The 23731-nt window shown below is 37.7% G+C and overlaps 2 protein-coding genes across 2 annotated transcripts; one reads left to right on the forward strand and one right to left on the reverse strand.

Annotated features, from left to right (window-relative positions):
• The first annotated feature begins 1340 nt into the window (after positions 1 to 1340).
• Positions 1341 to 17761, forward strand: LOC105565840. Its single transcript, XM_012019363.1, has 16 exons — positions 1341 to 1439; positions 1604 to 1679; positions 2096 to 2333; positions 2677 to 2867; positions 3432 to 3530; positions 3854 to 4084; positions 6555 to 6704; positions 8564 to 8965; positions 9097 to 9802; positions 12368 to 12389; positions 12930 to 13002; positions 13261 to 13419; positions 13840 to 14006; positions 15043 to 15337; positions 15953 to 16224; positions 16728 to 17761. Exons 2-16 carry the CDS (start codon positions 1616 to 1618, stop codon positions 17076 to 17078), a joined length of 3420 nt encoding a protein of 1139 aa, XP_011874753.1. The 5' UTR covers positions 1341 to 1439; positions 1604 to 1615; the 3' UTR covers positions 17079 to 17761.
• LOC105565810 (protein FAM161A) lies at positions 17655 to 23695 on the reverse strand. The gene is made up of 9 exons (XM_012019317.1): positions 22906 to 23695; positions 21818 to 22371; positions 21464 to 21670; positions 21070 to 21228; positions 20352 to 20570; positions 19646 to 19891; positions 19205 to 19327; positions 18983 to 19127; positions 17655 to 18709 (listed from the first exon to the last, which is right to left on the reverse strand). The coding sequence occupies exons 2-9, from the start codon at positions 22363 to 22365 to the stop codon at positions 18311 to 18313; spliced, it is 2046 nt and encodes a 681-aa protein (XP_011874707.1). The 5' UTR covers positions 22366 to 22371; positions 22906 to 23695; the 3' UTR covers positions 17655 to 18310.
• Between the last annotated feature and the right edge of the window lie 36 nt (positions 23696 to 23731).

Raw genomic sequence — 23731 nt, forward strand, 5'->3', positions numbered from 1 at the left:
AACGGAATTTTTACCAGAGACACGAACGCGGGGTAAGTACGAATATAGACATTACATTACATTACATGATCCACATGTAAAGAATACTGCAACAGTAAGAATATCCGATTTAAAAACAACCATCGTTAAATATCTGCCAAAATGACCGCTATTGAAATGTTAAAAAAATCTTTCTACACCATTTTCGAAAGTGGCCGCGTTCAGTCAGTGAACTCTATACATACTGGAATGAGTGATCTATTGTTCTGGCTGTTGCCGAGAGAGAGGTGCGTTTGGGTGAATCCTTGTCTCCTTCTAGTACTACCTGATTGGATAGTCGCACATAAATGACGAGAAGGATGGCGTCATTTATATGCGATTATCCAATCAGGTAGTACTAGAAGGAGACAAGGATTCACCCAACGCACCTCTCTCTCGGCAACAGCCAGAACTAGAGATCACTCATTCCAGTATGTATAGAGTTCACTGCGTTCAGTAGACACAACTGTTGAGTGAGCGCTCAGAATGATTGGTTAATACTTTTAGATCCAGCCAATCGTATTAAGAAATCATTGAGCGCTCACTCAACAGTTATGCCTGCTGAACGTGGCTAATTACAATATTTGAGCAATATTACATATCAAATGGGAACGTTTAGTAACCGTCTTTCTGACATATTATTTCTCGCTGAAATATATTTTAGTAGTGACAATGAATCGAATATCGAAATGCGAGGTACGTACCCCGATAGGAAAATGTCTCAAATATATTGTATAATAATTGCATCATCCAAAAAGAGAAAATTTCACGATGACTGGATTTGAAGGTAATTTGCCAAAACGCGGCGGTTTTGTAGGAATAGAATTTCTAAATGGTATTCGCCCAAAAATTGATAATCTCAATTTAGGGGATAAATTATGTTCAAGTATTTCGTCATTTAAAATTGCCAGCAACAGAATTACATATGATAAATGTTTAAAAAAGGTTTAGTGTGGGATGCGTTTACCGCTGCCTTTATCTCGTCTCGCGTGTATTTTAATGTTAAACAAATATAAATAGTAATAAATATTTATGAATATTTCTTATAAATATCATGTGCTGTCTGGATGGGAACGAAAAAGCACTAAATAATTACTAGAGTTCAGTAATTAAATTATTAGAAATTACTAATGTACAGTTAATCTTCTAATAATTATTTCAATTATATTTTTGCAAGAGTTGGGTACATTCTCTTACTTCTTACTGCTTACTTTCAATGTAGGTGGTCCTTTATACTTCAAGCATGCAATGGATAAGAAAGATCTATCGGCTAAGCCGTAATGCAATTCGATACAGTTGAGATAAGGCGGCGGGCACGTAGAAGATTAATGAATTAAGCGATACCGGACGTAGTCCGAATGGAACACTGAACAGGGAACATTCTCCTGTAGAACTTGTTCATAATACTGCTGCAATTTGCGGTAAGATTGATAATTAAAAATTTTGCATTACTGTATTGGCAAAAAATATATAAGTTACATCGGTATTGTAAAATATTGTAGTGAAAAGAAAATTAATGAAAACAGTAGCTTTTTAAAATTGCATAATCATGAAATCAGTCATCACTTGATTGCTTACTTTTTAGCTTTCAGGCAAAATGCAACACTCATTGTCTTCTATGCTTGTGCTTTTGTGCTATCTTTCCCTAGTGTTCACCATGAGTAAGTCTTCCATAATCTGAACTATCGGAATTAAATATAAATTATTCGTCTATCTCAGGCGAGAAAATATACATTTAAACATTACACAATATACATTTAAGTATATTGTTATGTAAATAAAAATAAATAAAATTTGTAAGATAAACTTAACCGAATTCCTTTAAACAGAATCTACAAAAATTTTTTCAATACTTAACAAAATACATATTCATAAATTCTATTAGAAAGTATACGAATAATTTTCCGGAACTATTTTAAATGAGTAAAATTGTTATATTATTTTTAAATTGTTATTAATATTTTTAAATAAATGTAGCAAATCTTCCAGAATGAAGAATTTTTTATCGAGAAATTCTATTAAATAGATTTCTATTGAAAACACAATGTGCTGTAGTAAATTTAATGATTCATTGTAGTCGATGTAACGAAACATCCTAACTGGTCGCTGTTGGAGCACAATAGTTGCGGTAATTCTAACAGTGATCGTATTATTGGTGGTAAAAATGCGAGCCTCGGCGCATATCCTTGGATCGCGAGAATAGGATACAGCATGCCTGATGCAGGTGAAACATTAAGCTACAGATGTGGCGGCACGATAATCAGTAAACTGTACGTAGTCACGGCTGCCCATTGCGTGGCGGATCTACCCGAAAAGTACGTATAAATATTACGTACATTATTAATAAAATTACATATTATAATATAAAGTCAGGCTCGTGTAATAATGCACAATTATTTCGACACTTAGAAGCAAAATTGTCCAGCAACACAGTTACGTCTAATAAATGTTTAAAAAGATTTATAGCATCCCTAGTAGTACAGTGCATGGACCAAACATTGGTTAAACATTGGCGCAGTACAACCAATTATTGGTATATACCACGATTTGATTTTATTGTCTCGTTAGAATAGAAGTATCGAAGAGACACCAGTATTTAATCAGAACATTATAACGTATTTTTTCATTGTATAATATACATGAGGATGTATATTCAAGTTTCAAGGTGAATGGAATTCGTTTGGGCGAACACAACACTCTCACTGATCCCGACTGTGAAAAGGGATTTTGTGCAGAGCCAGTACAGGACTTTCTACCCGAATCGATAATCATCCACGAAGATTACAACAATCCAATGTACAAAAATGATATAGCGATAGTGCGGTTAAACAAGCCAGCGGTTTACAATGGTGAGTTCATCAATTAGTCGTCATTAATCCACTCCAGTCGAGTCATCCTCGATTTTCAAAAGTAAAGAGTGAGAACAAGTGTCCACAGGCAAATGGTCCCATTTTTTCGCATTCGATTTTCGTCACAAAGTAGGTAGCAAACGATCTTTTTGTTTTCAAAAAACGGCGCATTAGATAACATTCTGATATCTTTATGTGATCTTTTAGAAACCTCTCTAAGTTATCCGATTCAGAAATGCGATTTCTTTCAGAAATCGTTTTGATAACATATTGTTTTCTGGGTATTTAACGTTTCAGAGATATCGGGCTCCAAAAGTTCCATTCCATCCCAAAAAAAATGGTTGGTGTCTGTCCAGACGGCTTCATTGCTTACGTCCTGGGAATTTTTGCAGCCCGATATCTCTGGAACGTTAAATCTAGGTACACTCTGAGACTGACATATCTGCGATTATCTCGACGAGACCTTTCGTTTGGTACCTACTTTGTGACGAAAATCGAACGCGAAAAAATGAGGCCGATCTTGTTCTCACTTTTTGTTATTCTTTCTTTACGATTTATATACAGAGCACGTGAAGCCGATTTGCATGATGAGCGGTGACCTTCTCAGGAAGAACTACCTCGGCGAGACGGCAGAAGTCGCCGGTTGGGGAATTTACGATATTAGTAAGACACAAGCTAATCTAAACTAATATACCAAGTATTTCATATTTGTTCCATGTCTTCTTCCACTTGATACGTCACACAGAAAATTTTAAACAATATTAACTTCAAGATGAGACACTTTCTATTGTGGAGATAGTTTCGCTTTTGTATTTTTTTTTAACTGACGAAGCTCCAAAGCGAGTCAAAATGTTTGCTAATAAATATCTACCGCTTCTTAGATTCAAGTAATTTGTTGAGCCAATTGGCTTCGTATTTGTTTGATTTAAATTCTGAATCTAGAGATTTTAATAAGATTTCAATAAGAGATCACCAATTATTGATAGATGACCCGAAGCCTAGCATAATCCTACAGACGGTTAAGCTGCCGGTCGTCGAAATGGATAGATGTGTGATAGCGTTCAAAAGCTATGCAGATGTATCGGGGAAGCAACAAATGTGCGTAGGCGGCATCCCGGGCGAAGATTCTTGTGGCGGTGATAGCGGCGGGCCCCTGATGAAAGTGGAGAGCCTGGACGGACCCCCTAAATACTATCTCATCGGCATCGTTTCTTTTGGTACAAAATCCTGCGGTGCCTCCAAAACACCTGCCATTTACAGCAAGGTTGCTACGTATACTCCGTGGATCTTAAACAACATAGCCCCCTAAAGACATTAAGATAGCTGTATATAATTTTGTGGAGAAAACAAAATTATAATATATTCGACAAACATTTTATCTCATCGAAATACCGGTGGAGAGTTTCGCATCTTTTTTTTTAGTTTTACTTAAAACACAATCGTTTTTCATTTGGAATACTTTACATCTGAATCTTTTGTAATTGTAATGAGCAATGCTTGACATTGACTCTTATAAAATAAAATGGCTATGAAAAATAAACTAGCAACGAATGCATATTAGACGCGTTATTATTCAAGGTAATTTACAACCAATACGAAAGTTGTAACATATATAATAAAGGTTTCTAAATGAAAGCTACCCACACAGCAAAATATATCTGATTGTGAGACTTAAATCAGATATCATTTCACATTTAGTGCGGGACAAATACGTGCATTAAAATTTAATTAAATGCACATTATATAACGCGCATTGGCGCTCCTTGAGTGTAATTCAAGCGGTGATAAATACCCAATTACAGTTAAATACAAAAAGTATTTAATTACTAACAATTTTCTATAAGAATTGGCGACTTTTTCTACCTTTTTCTGAAAAGATAATTTATTTTAAATGGGTTTTAATCTCGTAAGATTTGAAACTGTTCCAACTAGCTCGTTTAATCATTGCTTCGCGGAAGCAATTGATTAGCGAGCACACGGGAGAATTAACTTGAGTCTAATCTGATTGAAATTTTGTTTAGATTTCTAAGCGTCGATTTGAGCAAACTCATATTTCTTAAAATCAAATCTTCCCAGAGACGCGACCGCAACATTCGACCTTTCTGTGAGATTCGTGCGTTATACATGATACATTATTGAAAATTCGGAGAAGTTGAGATGTTACCGCTCTGCATTGCTAGATCTGGATTGCGTCAGTTTATGCACGCAATATCGTCGAACTGTTTTTTCTCTACGTCCGAGTATTGAATCACTCTTCCATGGAAGCACATCAATGCGCTCGTACTCACTTGCAACTGCAATTAAATATGCAACGGTATCAATAATTTTTTTTTGTGAATTTTTGGAATATACGTGATAAAGCGTTTCCTCCCTTTACGACGTAGAGCTTAAACTGAAATTTTGAACTAGTATATTTGAGGATCTAATAAAGTTTTCGGAACAGGGCTGTTAACATCTAATTTAAAAATGCACATGTGCGATGCTTCGAGCACTTTTACGAGCCACATAAAATACGATCTGTACGTGCTATTATACATACAATGTAAATTATGTGTTGCACGATAATGCGCATGTTAAGAAAATTAAATTGCCGCAGTCAGCCAAAGACTATTAATGACCTCTTAAGATGATTTGATAAAGATCACGCATTTGCTTACATTGATTTCGCAACTCTAACGTCTGTAACTATGAGACCACTATTTTACACTCGATTTCTTCACTGGCGATGACGTTGAGGCTTCTTTGAATCTATAATTCCCTATAGCATAACTTTTTTACAATTGCGGCAGGAAAATCCGACAACAGGATCATGAAGGGAGGGACATTTAGATCTTTCAGAATCCAAAATTATTTTCAAGTTTTTCCAAAAAATGTATTATTTTATCATATGTTAGATTTATAATAAATTGGAACTCTTGAACAGATAAAATTCGATCAAATTTTATACAAATATTGTAAGTATGTGTAAGTTCTATCTGTCGAATTATATAATATTATATGTATAAATAAAGTCGATCATTTATACTAAATAGAAAGAAAATACGCTGATGCGGTGATAAAGCAAGAAAACATAATGAGGAAAATTGCAACTAGTTAAGTTAGTCAACAATGAATTGGAGTTTACAGGGAAAGTCCCGATGGACCAAAACTATTCTGATAGGAAAGTGTCTCAAATATTGTGCAATAATTGCATCGCTCCTGTATTACCTTATACCTTTAAATATTATTATATCAATGTATTATATCATTAATTAGAAAATTTTGTGGCAATTGTTATAATTAATTTATATAATTATATATATAGTAAGTATAATAAATATAAAATATTACAAATAACATACTCTAATGCATGATTCATATAGAATTGTGATCAATACAATTAAAAACTGGAAACTTATCGATAACTATTTGAAATATTATATTACAGCTACTAAAATAATTATCTGCTGTACATCTCTAATCTTCTTTCTTCCAAATGCATCTAGTTTCAGTCAGATAATAGAAATAGGAAATTTTCCTGGTCGGTCCGCTCCTGCTAATTAACTTGGCGAAGCATGTTAACAGCGGTGGTGGGGACAGTTGTTGACCCTGGCTTTGGTTGCTCTATCATGGATGCTATCGTCAGTTGATGTTTTAGTCCTCGGCAAGGCAACCATAAAACGGAAAGAACTGCTGAGGCCGAGTGAGTTCGCGTGGGCAAAGTGTGCTGTGATCATCTCTTGATCACTCACAATCTGTTAATAATAACGAATTTGAATAATCCGTTGAGAATGTCGACGTCGACCTTCCTGGTGTTCCTCAACTCTCTGACGTTGCTGATTATCAACATCCATGCGCGTAAGTTGATTCTTTTAACTATACAGACACAACATTAATGTTAGTTCAAGGATAGGTTGGAGGCTGGTTAATTCCAATGTATTCATTTACGTACATTCTCCCGCATTCTAGAGCCTATACGAAATATCATAAAGATGCTTAGCAAGTATCTCCAATTGCCCAAGTCTTTTTCTAGACTTTGTAGATGTTCAAGTTCTTATGTCGCTTCTAACGACTGTATTTAAGATGCAGGGTCGTAAGAAACGACTAGAATTAGACCATCAAGGGATTATCAACGATGCCATTAACAATAAATTACAAGTAAATTATTAATAAATATTTACAAATAAATAATCGAGGGGTAAACCGCCGAGGGCACTGTGGTGTATAGATTTGCGGCATTACTGGGCATTACTAGGCATTACTAAGTATTTTTTGGGCATTAGTTTGGGCATCAGACTTTGCTGGGGCATTATAAAGATAAGATGAGATAAAACAAGATAAATAAGATAAAATAAGACAATAAGATAAAGTAATGCCCGCTGGGCATTAGTGGGCATTGGTGTACAAGATTTTGGTCAACGGTTTATTCCTCGTAAATAATATTTAAAAAATAGGAATATACTCAGTAGATAATAATTTACATGCAATGTTGGATATTTTTTTCGCATATCATTAAAAATTTTCCTTTTAAAAGTACAATTGTCATAACAATACTAAATATTCCTTTTAGAAGTAAGATGTCGTTTTGCCGACATTTTAATGTCATGTCTGGCTGTAGCTCTGGGATTAGTCACTAAGATCCAGCATGAGTCATTTCTATTGTTTATGTATTTATTTATTTTAACGATCTCATTTATTTAATAATTGTCACAGGTTTTTTTATCGTGAGAGATTTTTGAGATTGCAACAATCTTGAGTCACTGCGTTGAACATCTTGATTTCTAATTGTTAATTTAATGTACTGTTGAGTCTAAAGTTTAATTGTATTTTTCTATATAATTTCTTTAACTTCTAATTTCCCGCTCTGTTTACTTGACGCACAATGAAAGCAGACAAAACCTTAATTGTATCTGAGGTTTGTGCGCAATGTACGCAGTACGAATTATCGAATCAAATGTGTCTGAATTGCAATATACTTAATCTCGAATTTAGTTTTATTGCTGGAAACTTAATCACCGCGGAACGCAGTTATCTCGGTTTGCGACATTATTAGTTATCAATCAATGCACGTTTCCGCGAAAACAAAAACCATGGCCGGTTTCCATCTCGAATTGTCCGCGGCATTATTTTGCATTGCGTCACCGAATAGTTAATGGCTAGCGTCGAGGATCAGGAAGCGAGTATTTAATGTGATTAAATCAGCTTTGTTCGATTTTGCGCGCTGCGACACTTTGATGGATCTTTGAATTTTAGACTTTGAATTTTACTTTTGTATAAATGATATCAATCATCTAATAATATCATCTAGTACTGAATTGTATAAGAAGATCCTGCCAAAGAGATCCTGGCATGGGAAAAATATGTATACTGACTAGTTTCTTGTTCAGAAAACTGGAAATTCTTGGATTCTTGGTGGATAGAATTTTAATAGCTACTAGGTGGACAGCGAGAAATAAAAAACACATTGCATATATTATTAAACGACGCTGTTATGCAAAGTGATTACCTTTCAATTCGAGAAAGCGTTTTATGTGTAAGCCGTTAAACCCAGAGTCGTATAGTATTTCCACTAGCAACAAGTAGGAATTGATTTCACAATTTATTTTTAAAATTAAAACTAGATACGCCCGTTCTTAAATTTACAATACAATAATTTTTATTGTACTTTCTTATCAGCAATTCTTCTTTTTCTGACGTTTCGTTCTTCTTTTTCGCAGAATCACGGACGGACTGTACAGCCGACAACCAGGTGGGCACGTGTATAAGCGCGCGTGACTGTACACTGGTGTCCAACATTCTGCAACAATCGCGGGAACAGGCCATCGACTATCTGAGGCGCAATCACTGTGGCTTCGAGGGCTCGAATCCAATGGTGTGCTGCATAAACAACGCGAGCATCCACACCCGTCCAGGTGGCCTCGTGTCAAACCCTGGGACCACGCAGAATTGGAACCCGGAAACAACTACTTCGGAGTCTGCCGAGAACACGCAGATAGACCTGGCGAGCAACCCGCTGCTGCCGAGCGACTGCGGCCGCGACTTGTCGCAGAAGCTCCTCGGCGGCGAGCGTACCGAGCCCAGCGAGTTTCCCTGGATGGCACTATTGGAATATCAAAAACGTGAGAAGAAGAATATTAATTATGAATTAATTGTCATTGATACATGAACTCGTAGATTATCATCCATCACATAAGCAATTAATCTTACAGTTCAATGTAAATCATATTGCGCCTTTTCAATGATGTTACAGCCAACGGCAGAACGACGGCATGCGGGGGTGTCTTAATTAATAAGCGCTACGTCCTTACCGCCGCTCACTGTATCAAGGGCAAGGATCTACCAACCAACTGGCGTCTGACCAGCGTTCGCCTGGGCGAATACAACACCGACACCGAACAGGATTGCGTGCCAAACGGTGATAATACCGAGTTGTGCATTGATGATCCGGTAACCGTAGGCGTGGAGGAGCAGTTCGCCCATGAGGAATACCGGCCACTGTCGCGAGATCAACGTTACGATATCGCATTGCTGCGTCTCAGCCGCGACGTGACGTTCACCACCTACATCAAACCCATCTGCTTGCCGTCCAATCCGTCGCTCAGTGGCAAGCTCTTCGTGGCCGGCTGGGGCAAGACGGAGAATCGCTCGGCTTCGAATATTAAGCTGAAGTTGGGCTTGCCCTTGGCGGATAAGAGCCAATGCGATCAGACTTATACTAACGCCGGCGTCCAGCTCGGCTTTGGGCAACTCTGTGCGGGCGGCCAGAAAGGCAAGGACTCGTGTCGGGGTGACTCGGGCGGTCCCCTGATGGCCGTCGAGAGACTCACCGATGGTGCCCTCAGGTGGACTTCCGTGGGCGTTGTATCCTTTGGACCATCGCCCTGTGGCATGCAAGGATGGCCTGGCGTATATACGAAAGTAATAGACTTTGTCCCCTGGATTCTTAGTAAATTAAGGCCATAAACGGAGACGTCGTTTAAGAGGAAAATTATCTGCAACGAAAAGCTGAGTTAAAATATGTTACATAAATTAATTTGTTTCTGTAGTCTTTTTCTCTTGTGATTTGAATTATGTAGAATTAATTAGGCCTACAAAAAATTGATCTACTCGTTAATAAAATAGGATATACATATATATACATATATAATATGATAATAATTTTCTTAAAGAGATTAATGAATAAATTACGGCAAAAACATTTTTTAATTGTGATAAATATATCTTATTTTAGCGAGATAAAACATGAGATTGTCACTATATAATATTTTTTCTCTATGTTTTCTATATATGTATAGACATATATAAGATCCACGAATATACTCAATGATGCTAAAAAAAAATGTATAGTTAAGTGGCATTAATTGTTCTTTTGTTTTACCTGCATTTATAATAAGATATTCTATAGTAATACCAATAGATATACTTTTGCGAGCTTTATTCAAATAAGGTGCAATCAATTTAGAATGAAATTCACGATATTGGTTCATCGTGGGAGAAATCAATCATCTATCATTAGATCAATCATCTGTCAGTCTATCATTAGAATATTAAAAAGTTAGAATGCTTGTAAGAACAGCAGCGTGTAAAATATATTTTTTAAGTTTTTAATAACATTAATACAAACGAATAAAAATTCTCCCGCAACTACATTAAGTTAATAATTACCTTTTCCTTTTCTTGGCACGCTATTCTTCTCATACTCTTTCTCTTGTACTATCTCAACATTATCTTAATAAGTTTCTCATATTTGAAATAAGATTTTTAACGCTTGTTCTTTTATAGTTACATTATTTTTCTTATTGTTATTCTTTTATTCCCGTAATGCGATTAACGGCATAATGTGGCCGAATTATTAATGCCTGTCGCTTAAGATTTATATTTCTGCAAATGTGTCAATCATTCGATTAATTGCACCATTATTTACAATATTTTTTATCCACGATGTTATCTGTCTAAGGACTCTAATGTATAAAGAAATCAATCAATTTCCTGGAAATTCCACCTTCGTTTGAGGAAAACGTGGTATAAAATTGCGAACTGTTGGATTGCAAAATGACCAATGGTTGTGTCGTGTACACGTTATATTCGCATCTTCATTTGCCCCCGAAGTTATCACGCGGGACTCGACCTATTGCCGCGCGTTGTTATCACGTCACAGTAATCTACGCCAAGTAACTTCGAAAAGCAAGGATGACTGTTTTAGAAAATAACATGGAGATTAATTAAAAATCTTAAATAACTTAAATCCTAAATAACTCTTAAGGAATTAAAATTTCAATATTATTCTCAGAAAAGTCGCCATTTGACGAAACTCGAAAATTTCCTCCTCAGACTTTGCAAAAAATAATACTCGAGAATTAATTGTTGTTAATCATATGCCGTAGATTCGTTGACTGAATTAATCGCTTTAAGCTGCAAAAAAGTCTACATATAAAATCACATACGTACTGAGTGCAATAATTACACTATTAATGATGTATAAATTTACTTTTAAAAAAGTATTTTCATAAAAATTTGTCTTCTTACTCTTGTGTAAGTAATTGTTTATATTTGATGGAAAACTGTGAAAGATTACAAAATTAAAAGCAAACTGCTTACTTATAATATATAAGGTAGATAATAATTTTATCTACGAAATACAAAACTGGTATGTAAATTTTAACCTTTCACAGGTCCGAATATTATCCACTATATAACAGTTGTGATTTGACATGAAATTTGTTTACAGTGTACAGCGATAAACACTTTTCCGACATTACGGAGAACTTTTCGTATCTCTGCATTTTGTTGTGGTCATAGATCATGGTAATGCATATATTAAAGATCTTACTGAATTGAATAACAAATGAGTAAAGAGATACGCAACGGGCGACGTTCTTGATAACGGTAGTGGATTTACAGGAAAGTATATTACTAAAAGTTTGTTACTGATATTTTGCCGTAACTTTCCTCGTCTGTCAACGATGACTAATAGGTGCACCTTTCTACAGGTTTTTCAGCACTCTTGCGTAAGCTTGATCGTGCAGTAACGTTATCCTGGGAAACCCCTGATGCTTTTACAAACCCATGACAACTATTTTCGGTAGATCTTTTTCGTGCAAGATTTCCTGTTATTTTTCTCCGAACGAGAATCTTTAGTTATTCCAATGTCCAACAAACACACCTCTCTCTATCTCCCGCCTCTCCCTCTCCCCTTCCCCTTAATTTTACTCTCTTCTTCTTCTTCTTCACATCTCCTCTTCGCGCGTATGCCTTTCAGGAAAAATTCCTGCGAGTTTATTTCGCCTTCATTTTAATTTATAGACAACGTTAATTCCCTTCCTGGAAGAAGAATGCCGATTTTGTCATCTTTTAATTTTCACATTAATGGAATATTAAATAGTTCTCTTCTGAGAAATTATGCTGACGCTTTTAACTAAGATCGATTTAGCGATAAAGGTGAATATATGTTTATTTATCTGGCTTTCGTGATTTCGGAACCGAAGTGGAGAATAACATGATTCTTGAAATTGTTTACGCAGAAACATGTGGGCAATGGCTAAAGTTTGTTGTTCAAACGAAAACGAGAGAATAGAGAGAGAGAGAGAGGGAGAGTAAAGTGAGAGAAAGATCTTTAAAAATGTAATAGGAAATTAAACACTGAAAGTTTTAGACAAACGAAGAATCAAACTTTCAAGATAAACAGATAATCGAATAGTATAACGTATACAATAAAAATTAATTTTCTAAATAAAAATCGATCATGAATCGAAGGATATTCAAAAGAAAAATCAATCTCACGTACACATCTCTTGCAGAAATGTGAACGTACATCGGTAATTTCTAATAATTTAATTACTGAACTCTAGTAATTATTTGATACCTTTTTCGTTCCCAGTTATTATATTTCCGTAAGGGATGTAACATTATTTCTATGAATGGAACGTATGTCCCTGCAACTACTAGTTCGCGTTACAACAAATTGTCGTAAGTAATCGTAAATAATAACAATTCGCGCGAGATGACAGCAACATTCTTTCCCAAGGGAAGTATCCGCGTTTCCCATTTTCGCGGAATCGCACGATTCTATACTTTACCCTGCAGCAACGAATCACCGATGACTCGCTATTGACGATTGTCCCCACCGAACCAACAGATTTAATAGGCCCAGCAAGTGGTGAAGGAGCTTAGTTGATCGGCGACTCACGAGTCACGAGCAGCAAATTAGTACTGGTTTGTATCTCAACGCGAGAGACCGAGATACGAGCCGCGAGTCCGTGAGTGGAATTCATCGCGTTCTCCAACGGCGTCTGGACTCTCTGTCTCACGTGAGGACTCTCTGTCTCTTCGCAAGAACCACCGGAGCGAAACAGGAAAATCCCTGGCTCGCTGTGATCTATGAGTGAGTGAGTGAGTGAGTGAGTGAGTGAGTGAGCGAAAGAAAGAGAGAGAATACAAAAACGAGAAAGAAGAATAGCAACAAAGCAATTACAAGAGATTGATTGGCGAGGAGTAATTACACTGGTACCGCAAATAAACATGATGTTCATCGGTACGCTTGTCCTCTTCCTCGTATTAACAACAATCGATGCACGTGAGTAATTTATTTTAACGTCAGTTCTAACGTCAGTTCTTCGTTGTACGAACATTCTTGAAAAAGGCGTCAGTTCTAACGTCAGTTCTTCGTTGTACGAACATTCTTGAAAAAGGCGTCAGTTCTAACGTCAGTATCTTTCCTCGAACGAATTTTGAAAAAATTTCATGAGCTTCTTTAAAAAAAGCGACACATTTAATAAAATTAATTAACATATTAAAAATTAAATCTATCTGAGTCTTGCGTTTATATCGAAATACCTTTCCAGATGAATGCTAAGACATTCCAAACTATTTTCACATATGATATGCTGGATTGCTGGGTTCATTCTGAGCTTCGATGAAGTTCAAATTTTGTTTCTAGAAAATTGCTGTTTAAGAAATATTATTAATCAGATTGAACAATGAATTGCCGTTATAGAGGGTAGATGTTCGGAAGGAAGTGGTAACTGTATCAATATTCGCAATTGTCCGGCGATCATATCAATTCTAAGAGGTTCAAGACCACTTTCGGCGGAGGCGTTGCAGACTCTCAGAAACTCGCAATGTGGCTTTGAGGGCAGCGACCCGAAGGTCTGTTGCGACCAGGTAATTGAACTTGAACCTAAATGGATTAATTTACCGACCGAAACACTAACCCAAAACTAATTAACTTATTGAAATCAAATAAAGTAATAAAATTAAACTAAATACCGCGTATAATGCATTGATCCATAATCACCAATTCGAGAAAGAGAATTAAATTTAATACTATATCAAGCTAATTGTTTTAAAAGGTGAACAGAAATAAGCTAGAAAGCAAAGAGAGGTCCTGGTTAGGGATTATAATTATTAAAAACCGCACTTCTTCAGCGAATAAATTATTGTAGTAACTGTGTATTAACGATTTTCTTTCTCTGTTTATTTTCGATTCACTGCTGGTTTTGTAAATAAGTTCTTGAAATAATAAAAGATTATTTACTGTCTAGTTTATGTTCTTATCAAGGACATCAAATTAATGCGTTTCGGATGATTCTTTATCGCCTCCACAGTATCATATTGTATTGCATGCATCTTTCATAATGCGTTTACATAACATTAAGGATGCGTCTATAAGTGCAATTTTAAACCAAGTCTCACTTCTTGACTGTAAAGTTGAAGTGAGTAAACTATATGCGTAATAAGAATGCGTCGCGGCTAACCGTTTAATAGTCTTCTGAAATAATGCTAAAACAGGTTTCCGTGACCTCGAGTTTCCGTTTTATCCTGATCTCGTTGTACTAGCAGGACACCGAGTTGAAGTTGTACTCGTCAAGGTCTGAAATTCGTACAGTTTTCTGTTATATGGCGTAAGAATAAAATCAGAGATTTTACTACAATTAAAGCTCCTTTATTTTAAAGATATTTTCCGAACAAAGCAATGAAGATATTTTTATGTTCAACTTTCCCATTTTTAACGATCTTTATCAACGTGCGTGTGTAATTTAGACGATCGTGCGAGAACGTGACGCTACTTTTACATTCTTAGAACATAAAGTTCCCTTATAAATTGTAATTGTGAGTTGAATTTTTACTTTTGTGTTGCAAAAGTTAAGGTATCGCTTTTTCATTTCTTCTAATATTAAATATTAATTTTTGACAACAGGGGACTACGACGACGACGACGACGACAACGACGACAGAAGGCCCGGAAATTATTCCAAGCCCACCAGATGTATCAAACCATCCAAATCTACGTCTGTTGGAGCACGTAATATGCGGGCCGATCGTCCAGCAAAAAGTAGTCGGCGGCAACAAAACCGGTGTCTTCCAGTATCCGTGGATGGCGTTAATCGCGTACGACACCGGAAGACCGAATCCAGAGTTCCGTTGCGGCGGTACGGTCATCTCTTCGCGCTATATCCTCACTGCCGCCCACTGCGTCACGACACTTCCGGCGGGTAAGGGCAATTCATATAGCCGTAAACATGGCAATCCCTGAAATATTTTGCTGAAAATACTGTGAAATTGATGAAAAGTGAAATGAAAATTGTTAAAAAGTTACTAAATGTATCTCAAAATAAATCATTTGACTTATTAAATTCAATATACTGTGAAATATAAGGAACATCAAAGTATATAATGAATAAGCATATGTTGAAAAGTAATGCATAAAAGCAAATTGGAAATTTGCACACTACTTTGTTATCATTTAGGTTGTTTTTTCAATTATTTTTGGTGTCCTCATAGAGGAAGCTTGGTGTGCAAATTAAAATTCTAAGGAGGCAATTTTCAATTTGCATCTTAACTCACAAAGCTTCTTCTATGAGGAAGCTAAAATTAAAAAAAAAACAACTTGCCCAGATAATGACAAAGTAATGTGCAAATTTTCACTTTGCATCTTTAAAATGAAAAGTTAACTTACTCAGATGATGGAGAAGCGAGGTGCAAATTTCCAATTTTTACACCTTTCTGTATTTATTTTTATTATATTTTATGTTTAAAGTTTGAAAGATGTTTGAGAACATTCTCAATGAAGTTTCATTCGATAAATAATCTGAATCATTGTTCTCCAGGTCTCAGAGTAATAGGCGCCAGAATAGGAGATCACGACATAAACACGGAACGTGACTGCGAGAGAGACATGAATGGACTCGAGGGCTCATGCGCGGAGAGGTATCAGGATTTCGGTGTGGATAGCATCCACTTCCACCCGGACTACACGAGGACGAAGCTGCAAAATGACATTGCACTTATCAGGTTGAATAATTCCGTGGACTTTAGACCTCGAAATGCCAGGCCGATTTGTCTACCTTTCGGTACTTCGGCGCCGCTAACTCAGAAAATAGTGAGGAAATAATCAATATACATTCTTTTCCATACGATTCTTTCAAACGGGAAGTAATAAAAAAAAGAGTTTTAAGTTACATTTACTTTTATTCAAAATATTAAAATCTACTGCTGATTGGACCATTAGAAAAAGCAATTAGAAAAACAATTTTAAAATAATAAAAGAATTTTGTAATCCCCTCCCCGTCTCTCTCTCTCTCTCTCTCTCATTCTCTCTTAACAATTTAAATATTGCACAATTAAGGTGCGGTCCACTTAATGCTTCAAAGCGTTCTTCTTTCTCCTTCTTCCTTTATTAGAAGAAAGAAGAAGAATGCTTCGAGGTGTTTGTAACATCAAGTGGATCGCAACCTAAATCTCTTCGAGTGTCTTTGCGATTATAACCAATCAAACTGTATATATTAATTAATTAACTTTTTATTAATTAATTATTAAATGACCATGTAACTGTTAATTGGTGTTTGCTGGGTTGTATTTCGAAGTTTCACTTCTGATTGACAGGGTGTGGTGACCGGCTGGGGCGCGACGGAATTAGGCCCGCGTAGTCAGGCTCTCCTACAGGCGAAGCTACCGCTAGTGAGTTACGAACAGTGCAAAGAAACATATAAAAGGACCACGCAGATCTGGTACAAGCAGCTGTGTGCCGGTGGCCAGATGAACGTGGACTCCTGCTTGGGCGACAGCGGCGGGCCTCTGCAGGCCGGTGGTATATACAACAGCAGGTCGGTGCGCATCATCCAATATGGGGTAGTCAGTTACGGGCTGAAGCAGTGCGGCACCGAAGGCTTCCCCGGTGTTTACACTAAAGTCGCCTACTATATGGACTGGATACTCAATACGATGACAGATTAAAGGGATTGAAAAGCTACAGAATACAAGTCTTTCGCAATACTCTGAATCGACACGTGTCTGGGACATGGTGAAGTAAACGCGGTAATCCGAGTCGCGATGAGAATGAGAAATTTCGCGAGGCGTTCAATAAATACGACAGATTAAAAAAAAAATTGATTTCAAGAGATCAGGGGTAAATTTGCAGTGGCATAAGAGGAATGTATCTTCTATGCTTATGAAGATAAGCATCTGGGAAGATTTAGACATCTAGGAAGATGATTCACGAGTGCATACCGTTAGTGTGTGTTTTTAATTAACATAAATCATTATTGTTAATTTCAAACGCTCTTGTTATCTGTTTATTAGAGTAAAGTATCTTACTGCCGATACAACTTTATTCCATTAGACGGAAATCTCTTGGAATTGCGACTTAAGTTAAATTTCATTGTATTACTTTATGACATATATGTGATAAGCGTGTAACATTTTCGATGAGAAGAGAAAACGAAAGTTTTTCAAAAGAAAGAGAGAGAGAGAGAGAGAGAGAGAGAGAGAGAGAGAGAGAGAGAGAGAGAAGGAAACGTTCTCTTCTTACTATAATAGATATTTATGCTAAACCGATGCATGGTTATGATTCATATGTAAACATATCATGTTGTTTTTACGACCTATACAATATCGATATATGATTTTTCCATAAAAAAGTAGGTAGTTGTTTATTCCCAAGTTTGACGAGACGTATTCTTATTGCTCATAATAACACTTTAGACTTCCTGCAACATATCGCGGCCGCTTTAATTTCAAATAACTCTTCGATTAATTTAAGAGCCAAGCAGAAAGGTCATTCAACAGTCAAAATAACATAAAAAAGAATCATTTCTAAAAAAAAATCAAGATGAATGTCATTTAACACTTTTAACGACACATAATTTGACTTTTTTATGATTATACTTTTTGTGACTATTTGACTTTTCGATAACTTTCGCCGAGAGAACGTTCGTGCATGCGAAATGATTCTCACGGACACTATTATATTTTACAAGTTTGTGAAATACTTGATTTTTGAAGCATTGATATCCTGATTTTTCATTAAAAAACAAAATAAAAGAATACAAATATCTTACAAGATATTGAACAATTTAACTCACAGTTTAGTTTAGCTAATTAACATATTCTAATAATCGTAATTAATCAAATGTAATTAATCAATGTAGGAACCTGGCATTCAGAATGACGCAATGATCGAGAATTATTCAATTCAATTCACTCTTTGGCATCGACATCGCGTCGTCGCTACTGGATAACTTCTCGTCGCGATCCTCGATTAGTTCCGCCGTTTCGTTGATTGACACTTTCAGCGGGCCGCGATCGGCCTTCCTCTTCAACGTCGAGGCCTCTGACTTGGCCGCTGACTTGTCGGAGGAATCGCCCGATGACTTCGATGACAATTGACTTGAAATTAGAGTACCGGAAGAACTGGTTAATGATCCGGAATTCGGTCTGTAGTTACTGGCGTAACTCAGATACGAGTCCAAGCTACTTGATGTGGATCTTTTCGATTGCTGTTGTTTCTTCCTTTTCTTCTTCTTCTTTCGGGCATGCACGCTCTTCGGAGAAGCTTTCTGTTGCGCCCTCACGAGCGACTGAAAGCTCTGCAAAGTTCACGTACAAAGCGTAGTTTACACGATACTTTTCTTAGAACAATTCCTGAAGAATTGTTTTCATCCTTTACAATATCGTAATCTTATTCACTCACATATTAATACGTAAAATGCGCGAATGAAGGATTCAAATACGTTTACTTGTCACAGCAAAGACCATTGTTAATAAATATTTAATTTATTTTTCTTAGGAAAGCTAACTAATAATGTCGCGTAATTATCTTGTAATGATGATGCGTGCAGGTAACAAGAAATTCACAATACCTGAGAATGTCGCTCAAAGAGAGTCGGTATTTGCGTCACACGGTCAAGCATCAGTTCCATCTGTAGTCGATAACGTTCGGCCTGTTCCCGTGCCTCGTCCCGACGAAGGGACGTCCGCATGTCCAGGTCTCTGTCATGTTCGTGCCTTGTTTTCGCGATTATTAGATCAATATCCGAGCGTGAAAATCGACGAGCGCTTAGATCTACAGATCCAGTGCGTACCTCGCGGCCGATCTCAAGGCCTTCCACGCGGGTTTCCGACCGATCAGCGTCTCCCTAAACTTCAGCAACTGTTCCCGTCGCGTTTCCTCCATCCGCTCCCGTATCTCGCGCTCCAGTTTCTCTCTGCAATGAGTTTTTACTCGTTATACCCTTTATCGATATCAAAGAAGACACTTCTTTGTTATATTTAGAAAAAATTCTATCTTAAATCGCACATTATATTGATGAAGACTCAGTTAAGTCGAAACGTATACCTTTTGTACTAAGAAGCTTTTTTTGTCTATATCATTTTACTACACATCCATTATAGTTTGTCTCTCGGTCTAGTAATTCCTTACATTTGTTTTTACATTAATATGAGCGGATTAATCTATCATTTTACATATTGATGTTATGAAACTGTTAGTTGGTGTACGCTGGGTCTTAACTGTTAGACCGTACCGTGAGGCCTGACATCGCAAAATCGCGGCCAGGTTGTTCCCACGCGAGGACAGTATGGACGTCATCGCGGACCTGGTTCTGTCGGATGTCGTCGTTGCCGGGATAACAGATTCATCTTCGTCTTTGCAGGACCCCACGTCCTGCAAATGTGAACACGCGGACTTGACACGCTCACGCCTCGCCATCGAGGGCGGTAAGGAGGAGGACTTCAGCAACTCGGCGGCCCTCACCCTTTTTCTTAGCTGCCTGGAACCGCGCGCGTAAATCCTTACGCTGAATGTAATTGCTCTTAATTCTCGATTTTTCATAGTCTAGGTGATCTCGTTAAGTCGCCTAAATGCCTTCAGGAAAGCAGATTTTAACAGTCGAAATCGTCTCCTCGAATTGCAAGATAGTTTTTGTCGATCGCATATAAACCTTCGCGCATACACGGAATGAGTTGTAAGATAATTGAACTGAGATTTAATTCCCCGAAATTTTTACCATTTTGCAATTCGAAAGCAGTCCGCGCGTTTAACCAAGAGAAATATCGGTATTTCCCGAACACCCGAACGATGCAACTTTGCCGTCTTAATTGGAGACCAAGAGAAGAAGAGAAAGAGCGAGAGTATTATACATGTATATTAAACGCGTTTACGAATGTCCATTTAAAATTCCTTTTGAAATAAAATCTGTACAAGACGCGACGATTAACGGCGAGGCTGACCTATAGTATTCGTCCTCGAGCATACGGTCGTAAACCTCGGTGCCGAACAGGTTTCTTGGCACTGGCTTGGCCTTGAAACGCAAAGAGCCGCTCTTGCTCGAGCAGAGCTCAGGACTAGACCTCGCCATGGATCGCCAAGCACGGCGGTCACACTCCAACCTAAACGGTCGCACCTGCGACAGCAGGTTCAGCGCGCTCTCCTCGCGCACAATGCGACTTCTGGAATCCGGAAACGCACGTTACCTCGAAATACCAATTGCAACTTTGTAGTCCTCTAAGGCCCAGCTTCACCAAACGTCATTTAACTTTAATCTTGGTTCAATTCACGTTTGTTTCTTTCTAAAGTTGGAAAGAGACAAAGAACGAATTGAACTAAGTTTAAAATTAAGAGCTGTTGGTGAAATCGAGCCAAAATAGTACAATAACTTCCCAGATAGCATGCATGTCTAGAAAACATCTTTAAGATGGCATTAAGTTGTCCTTTAGATTTTGCACGTCTAAAAATTTAAGTGTCTTAAAGATATCTTTAGGACGTCTTTTAGACATGCATTACTATCTGGGTTTACAACAGATATAATTTTTCAATCGTCTATAAATCAAAATAATTAAAATAAAATAATATGTTCAACTTTCGATTGGATACTACGATATTAAACCTGAAGAATTAAAACATTATAGTTTTACATATCTATCTATAAAGATGAGTTGCGTAACTGACCTTTCCTCCTTCTCGGCTATCAATTTGTCATAGAGCGGTATTTTGGACGTGATAGGAATCGGTCTGACTCGTCGTTTTTTCGAAGGACTCCTTTTTTCACTATCCTCATTTACACGTTCGGCTGTCTCGACCTCCGTCATGTATTTTTCTGCTTCTTCTCTGAAATATGACACGAAATATCCTACATTAATTTAAACGAGCAGAAAATAAATATAAAAAAATATCTAATCACAAAATAGAGAAATATATATTGCAGAATGTAACAGAGTATAAGAATAAAAATATCTCAAGACACTTTATGAAGCTGGAAAGAGAAAGGAATTCCACCAAGCAGCTGTTTTTAAACGTGAGCTCTCAAACATTTTTTAAAACTCTTTGCCGCTCGGATATTTACCTCAGCGTGAAGCTAAATGGCTTAGGTACCGTAGGGTGCCATTCTTTCGAGCTGTTCGGTGGTAAACTCTTCGTTTCGATACTGTCTTCACCGTCGCTGTTCACACTGTCATCGCTCTTCGACTCACTCCACGTGCTCCAACTTTTGTTGGCTGCGAGTATCTCCTTGTTGCGTATCGTTTTCGCCTCTTTGTCCTTATCTCTGCATCTAGAATCAATTGAAATATCCATAAGCAGAGCGACACAAAGGACAGACAATTATACGCCATTTTCCCAATGTATTCGTAAATTAAGATTCTTCCTCGTCAGTTTGCCTCTCTCCGTCTTTATCATCGTCTGACGATTAAAGTATTACCTGTACGTTAACAGATCCTGATTCTCGGCTAGGCCAGCGAAACTACCGGATGGAAATAGTATCGGACTGCTAGTTCTAGATTCCTCGAGGTAGCACTTCTTGCCGTTCAGCTTAAGATCGTCGACGAGAAGGTCCGGCTTGACGTTCTTCGACTTGGAGCCCTCGTTCCTCGCCATCGACAAACACGACGACGACTCCTCCACATCGTCCAATGAGTTCCTCAAATTCTGTAGGAGTAGTCGCTGCTTCCTCCTCAAGTACTCGACCTTCTGCTTAAACTGCTCATTCGACAAGTGATGCACCTGCCCATAGTCCGGTATGCTCTTCAGGAACTCGAGGAAGTTCTCCAGGGTATCACGCGGACTCGACAACTCCGAGTTCTCGATGGCTTCGCCCTCGGCAAAATTGATTTTCTTCACTCTCTCTGATCTCTGGCTCCCGGATGACAGCCGAGGACGTTCGTAAGAAGGGGTTGGTTGCCGGCTGCAAGGGTCCACCGGCATCTTTACGCACGAATGGAAGAAGGCTGTGCCTCTGTGCTCCGTCATGGCTCACTGATTTATCACGAAATATGATGTAGTGCGCGCAGATCATGTGACATATAAATAATTTGCGATAGAATGGAAATACGTTTTTCAGTATTAATAAATTTGCTGCTAGATATGAATAATTATAGACATTGGAAAATAAAAAGATACAACGCAGATATTTTATAACTGCTAATATATTTATCTATCCTTCTCGCCCAGACAGCACACATATCTAAAAGACATCATAAAGACGTCTTTAAGACGTCTTTAAGACGTCTTTTAGACTTAAAGACGTCTTAAAGCTGTCTTTTAGACATGGTGTGCTATCTGGGCGGCTACATTTAATTGATGACAAGTGATTGATATATTATAAAATCTATTTAAAATGTGTAATGACATGTGGAATATTGATAACAACGCACTAACAAATAGAATTTTGTTCGCGCAATTGAGCCATTTTTGTGCATGTAACATGATTTGTTACATTAATTTGCGCGCAAAATGTTTTCCGGGCACTTTTAAAATTGGTTTTACGTGTTGAATCTTTGTAGTAATCACCTTCATCCTCCAAGTGTTCGACCAAATGCGACTCCGGATCGAGGCGGAAGCTCGTGACCAGAACCAGGATGTAAACGACGCATTGGTCGCTTTGACGGTCGTTACTGTGTCTGGCTAGAGGGAATCAATGCGACTTGTGCGACCTGGCGTCGCCGTCGCCATGGTGAAGCTCGCGAGGAAGCGCTAACGCCCTGCGACCAGTCCCGTGGAAATAAACGGCGCGCAAAATGACCCGATCGATTTGTTGGAATACGAACCCCATACGGCACCGAAGCTTTCAGAAACATTTCAGAAACATTGCAACAATGTTTTCTGAAATGTTTCTGAAAGCTTCGGTGCTGTATGGGACGCTACCGCTTCGACAAACGCCTATATGTTTATATTTCAGGAATAAAAGAAACCCCAAAAAGATTCAGTCTCTGAATCATCTAATTTCTTTTTATTAAAGAAGAGAATTAAGAATTAATCTTAAGATGGACGCAGAAGAGCTAAAGTTATATCCCATACAGCACGCATGTCTAAAAGGCATCTTTAAGATGTCTTTAAGTCGTCTTTTAGACATACGTATCTAAAAGACGACTTCAAGACGCCTTTTAGACACGCGCGCTGTATGCCCAGCAAACACAGAGCATTGCAACGACGTTGCGGCAATGCTATAACATTGCTGTAACGTTGCTGTAACGTTGCTACAATACTGCGCAATGTTCTATATGTTTGCTGGGTGGGTATGTTCAAGCGTAATGTGTTCTTCGGCTGATGGCAGAGAACAATCCGTGAACGCTTAAGACTGGCTCAGTCGTAGACGTAGGGCAAGGCAGAGAGAAAC

Source organism: Vollenhovia emeryi, unplaced genomic scaffold (genome assembly GCF_000949405.1).
Source record: "Vollenhovia emeryi isolate VEMERY1.0 unplaced genomic scaffold, V.emery_V1.0 DF939149.1, whole genome shotgun sequence".
NCBI lineage: Eukaryota > Metazoa > Arthropoda > Insecta > Hymenoptera > Formicidae > Vollenhovia > Vollenhovia emeryi.

What these genes read in the sequence shown, in the direction of transcription:
- LOC105565840 (XM_012019363.1), top strand. Translation starts at nt 1,616, where the DNA reads ATGCAACACTCATTGTCTTCTATGCTTGTGCTTTTGTGCTATCTTTCC. An exon ending in TGGATTCTTAGTAAATTAAG is followed by an intron (nt 9,803 to 12,367) that starts GCCATAAACGGA and finishes TTGTTTACGCAG; the next exon opens with AAACATGTGGGCAATGGCTA. An exon ending in CGTCACGACACTTCCGGCGG is followed by an intron (nt 15,338 to 15,952) that starts GTAAGGGCAATT and finishes ATTGTTCTCCAG; the next exon opens with GTCTCAGAGTAATAGGCGCC.
- LOC105565810 (XM_012019317.1), bottom strand. Translation starts at nt 22,365, where the DNA reads ATGACGGAGCACAGAGGCACAGCCTTCTTCCATTCGTGCGTAAAGATG. An exon ending in ATAGCCGAGAAGGAGGAAAG is followed by an intron (nt 20,571 to 21,069) that starts GTCAGTTACGCA and finishes TCCGGATTCCAG; the next exon opens with AAGTCGCATTGTGCGCGAGG. An exon ending in TCTTTGAGCGACATTCTCAG is followed by an intron (nt 18,710 to 18,982) that starts GTATTGTGAATT and finishes TGAACTTTGCAG; the next exon opens with AGCTTTCAGTCGCTCGTGAG.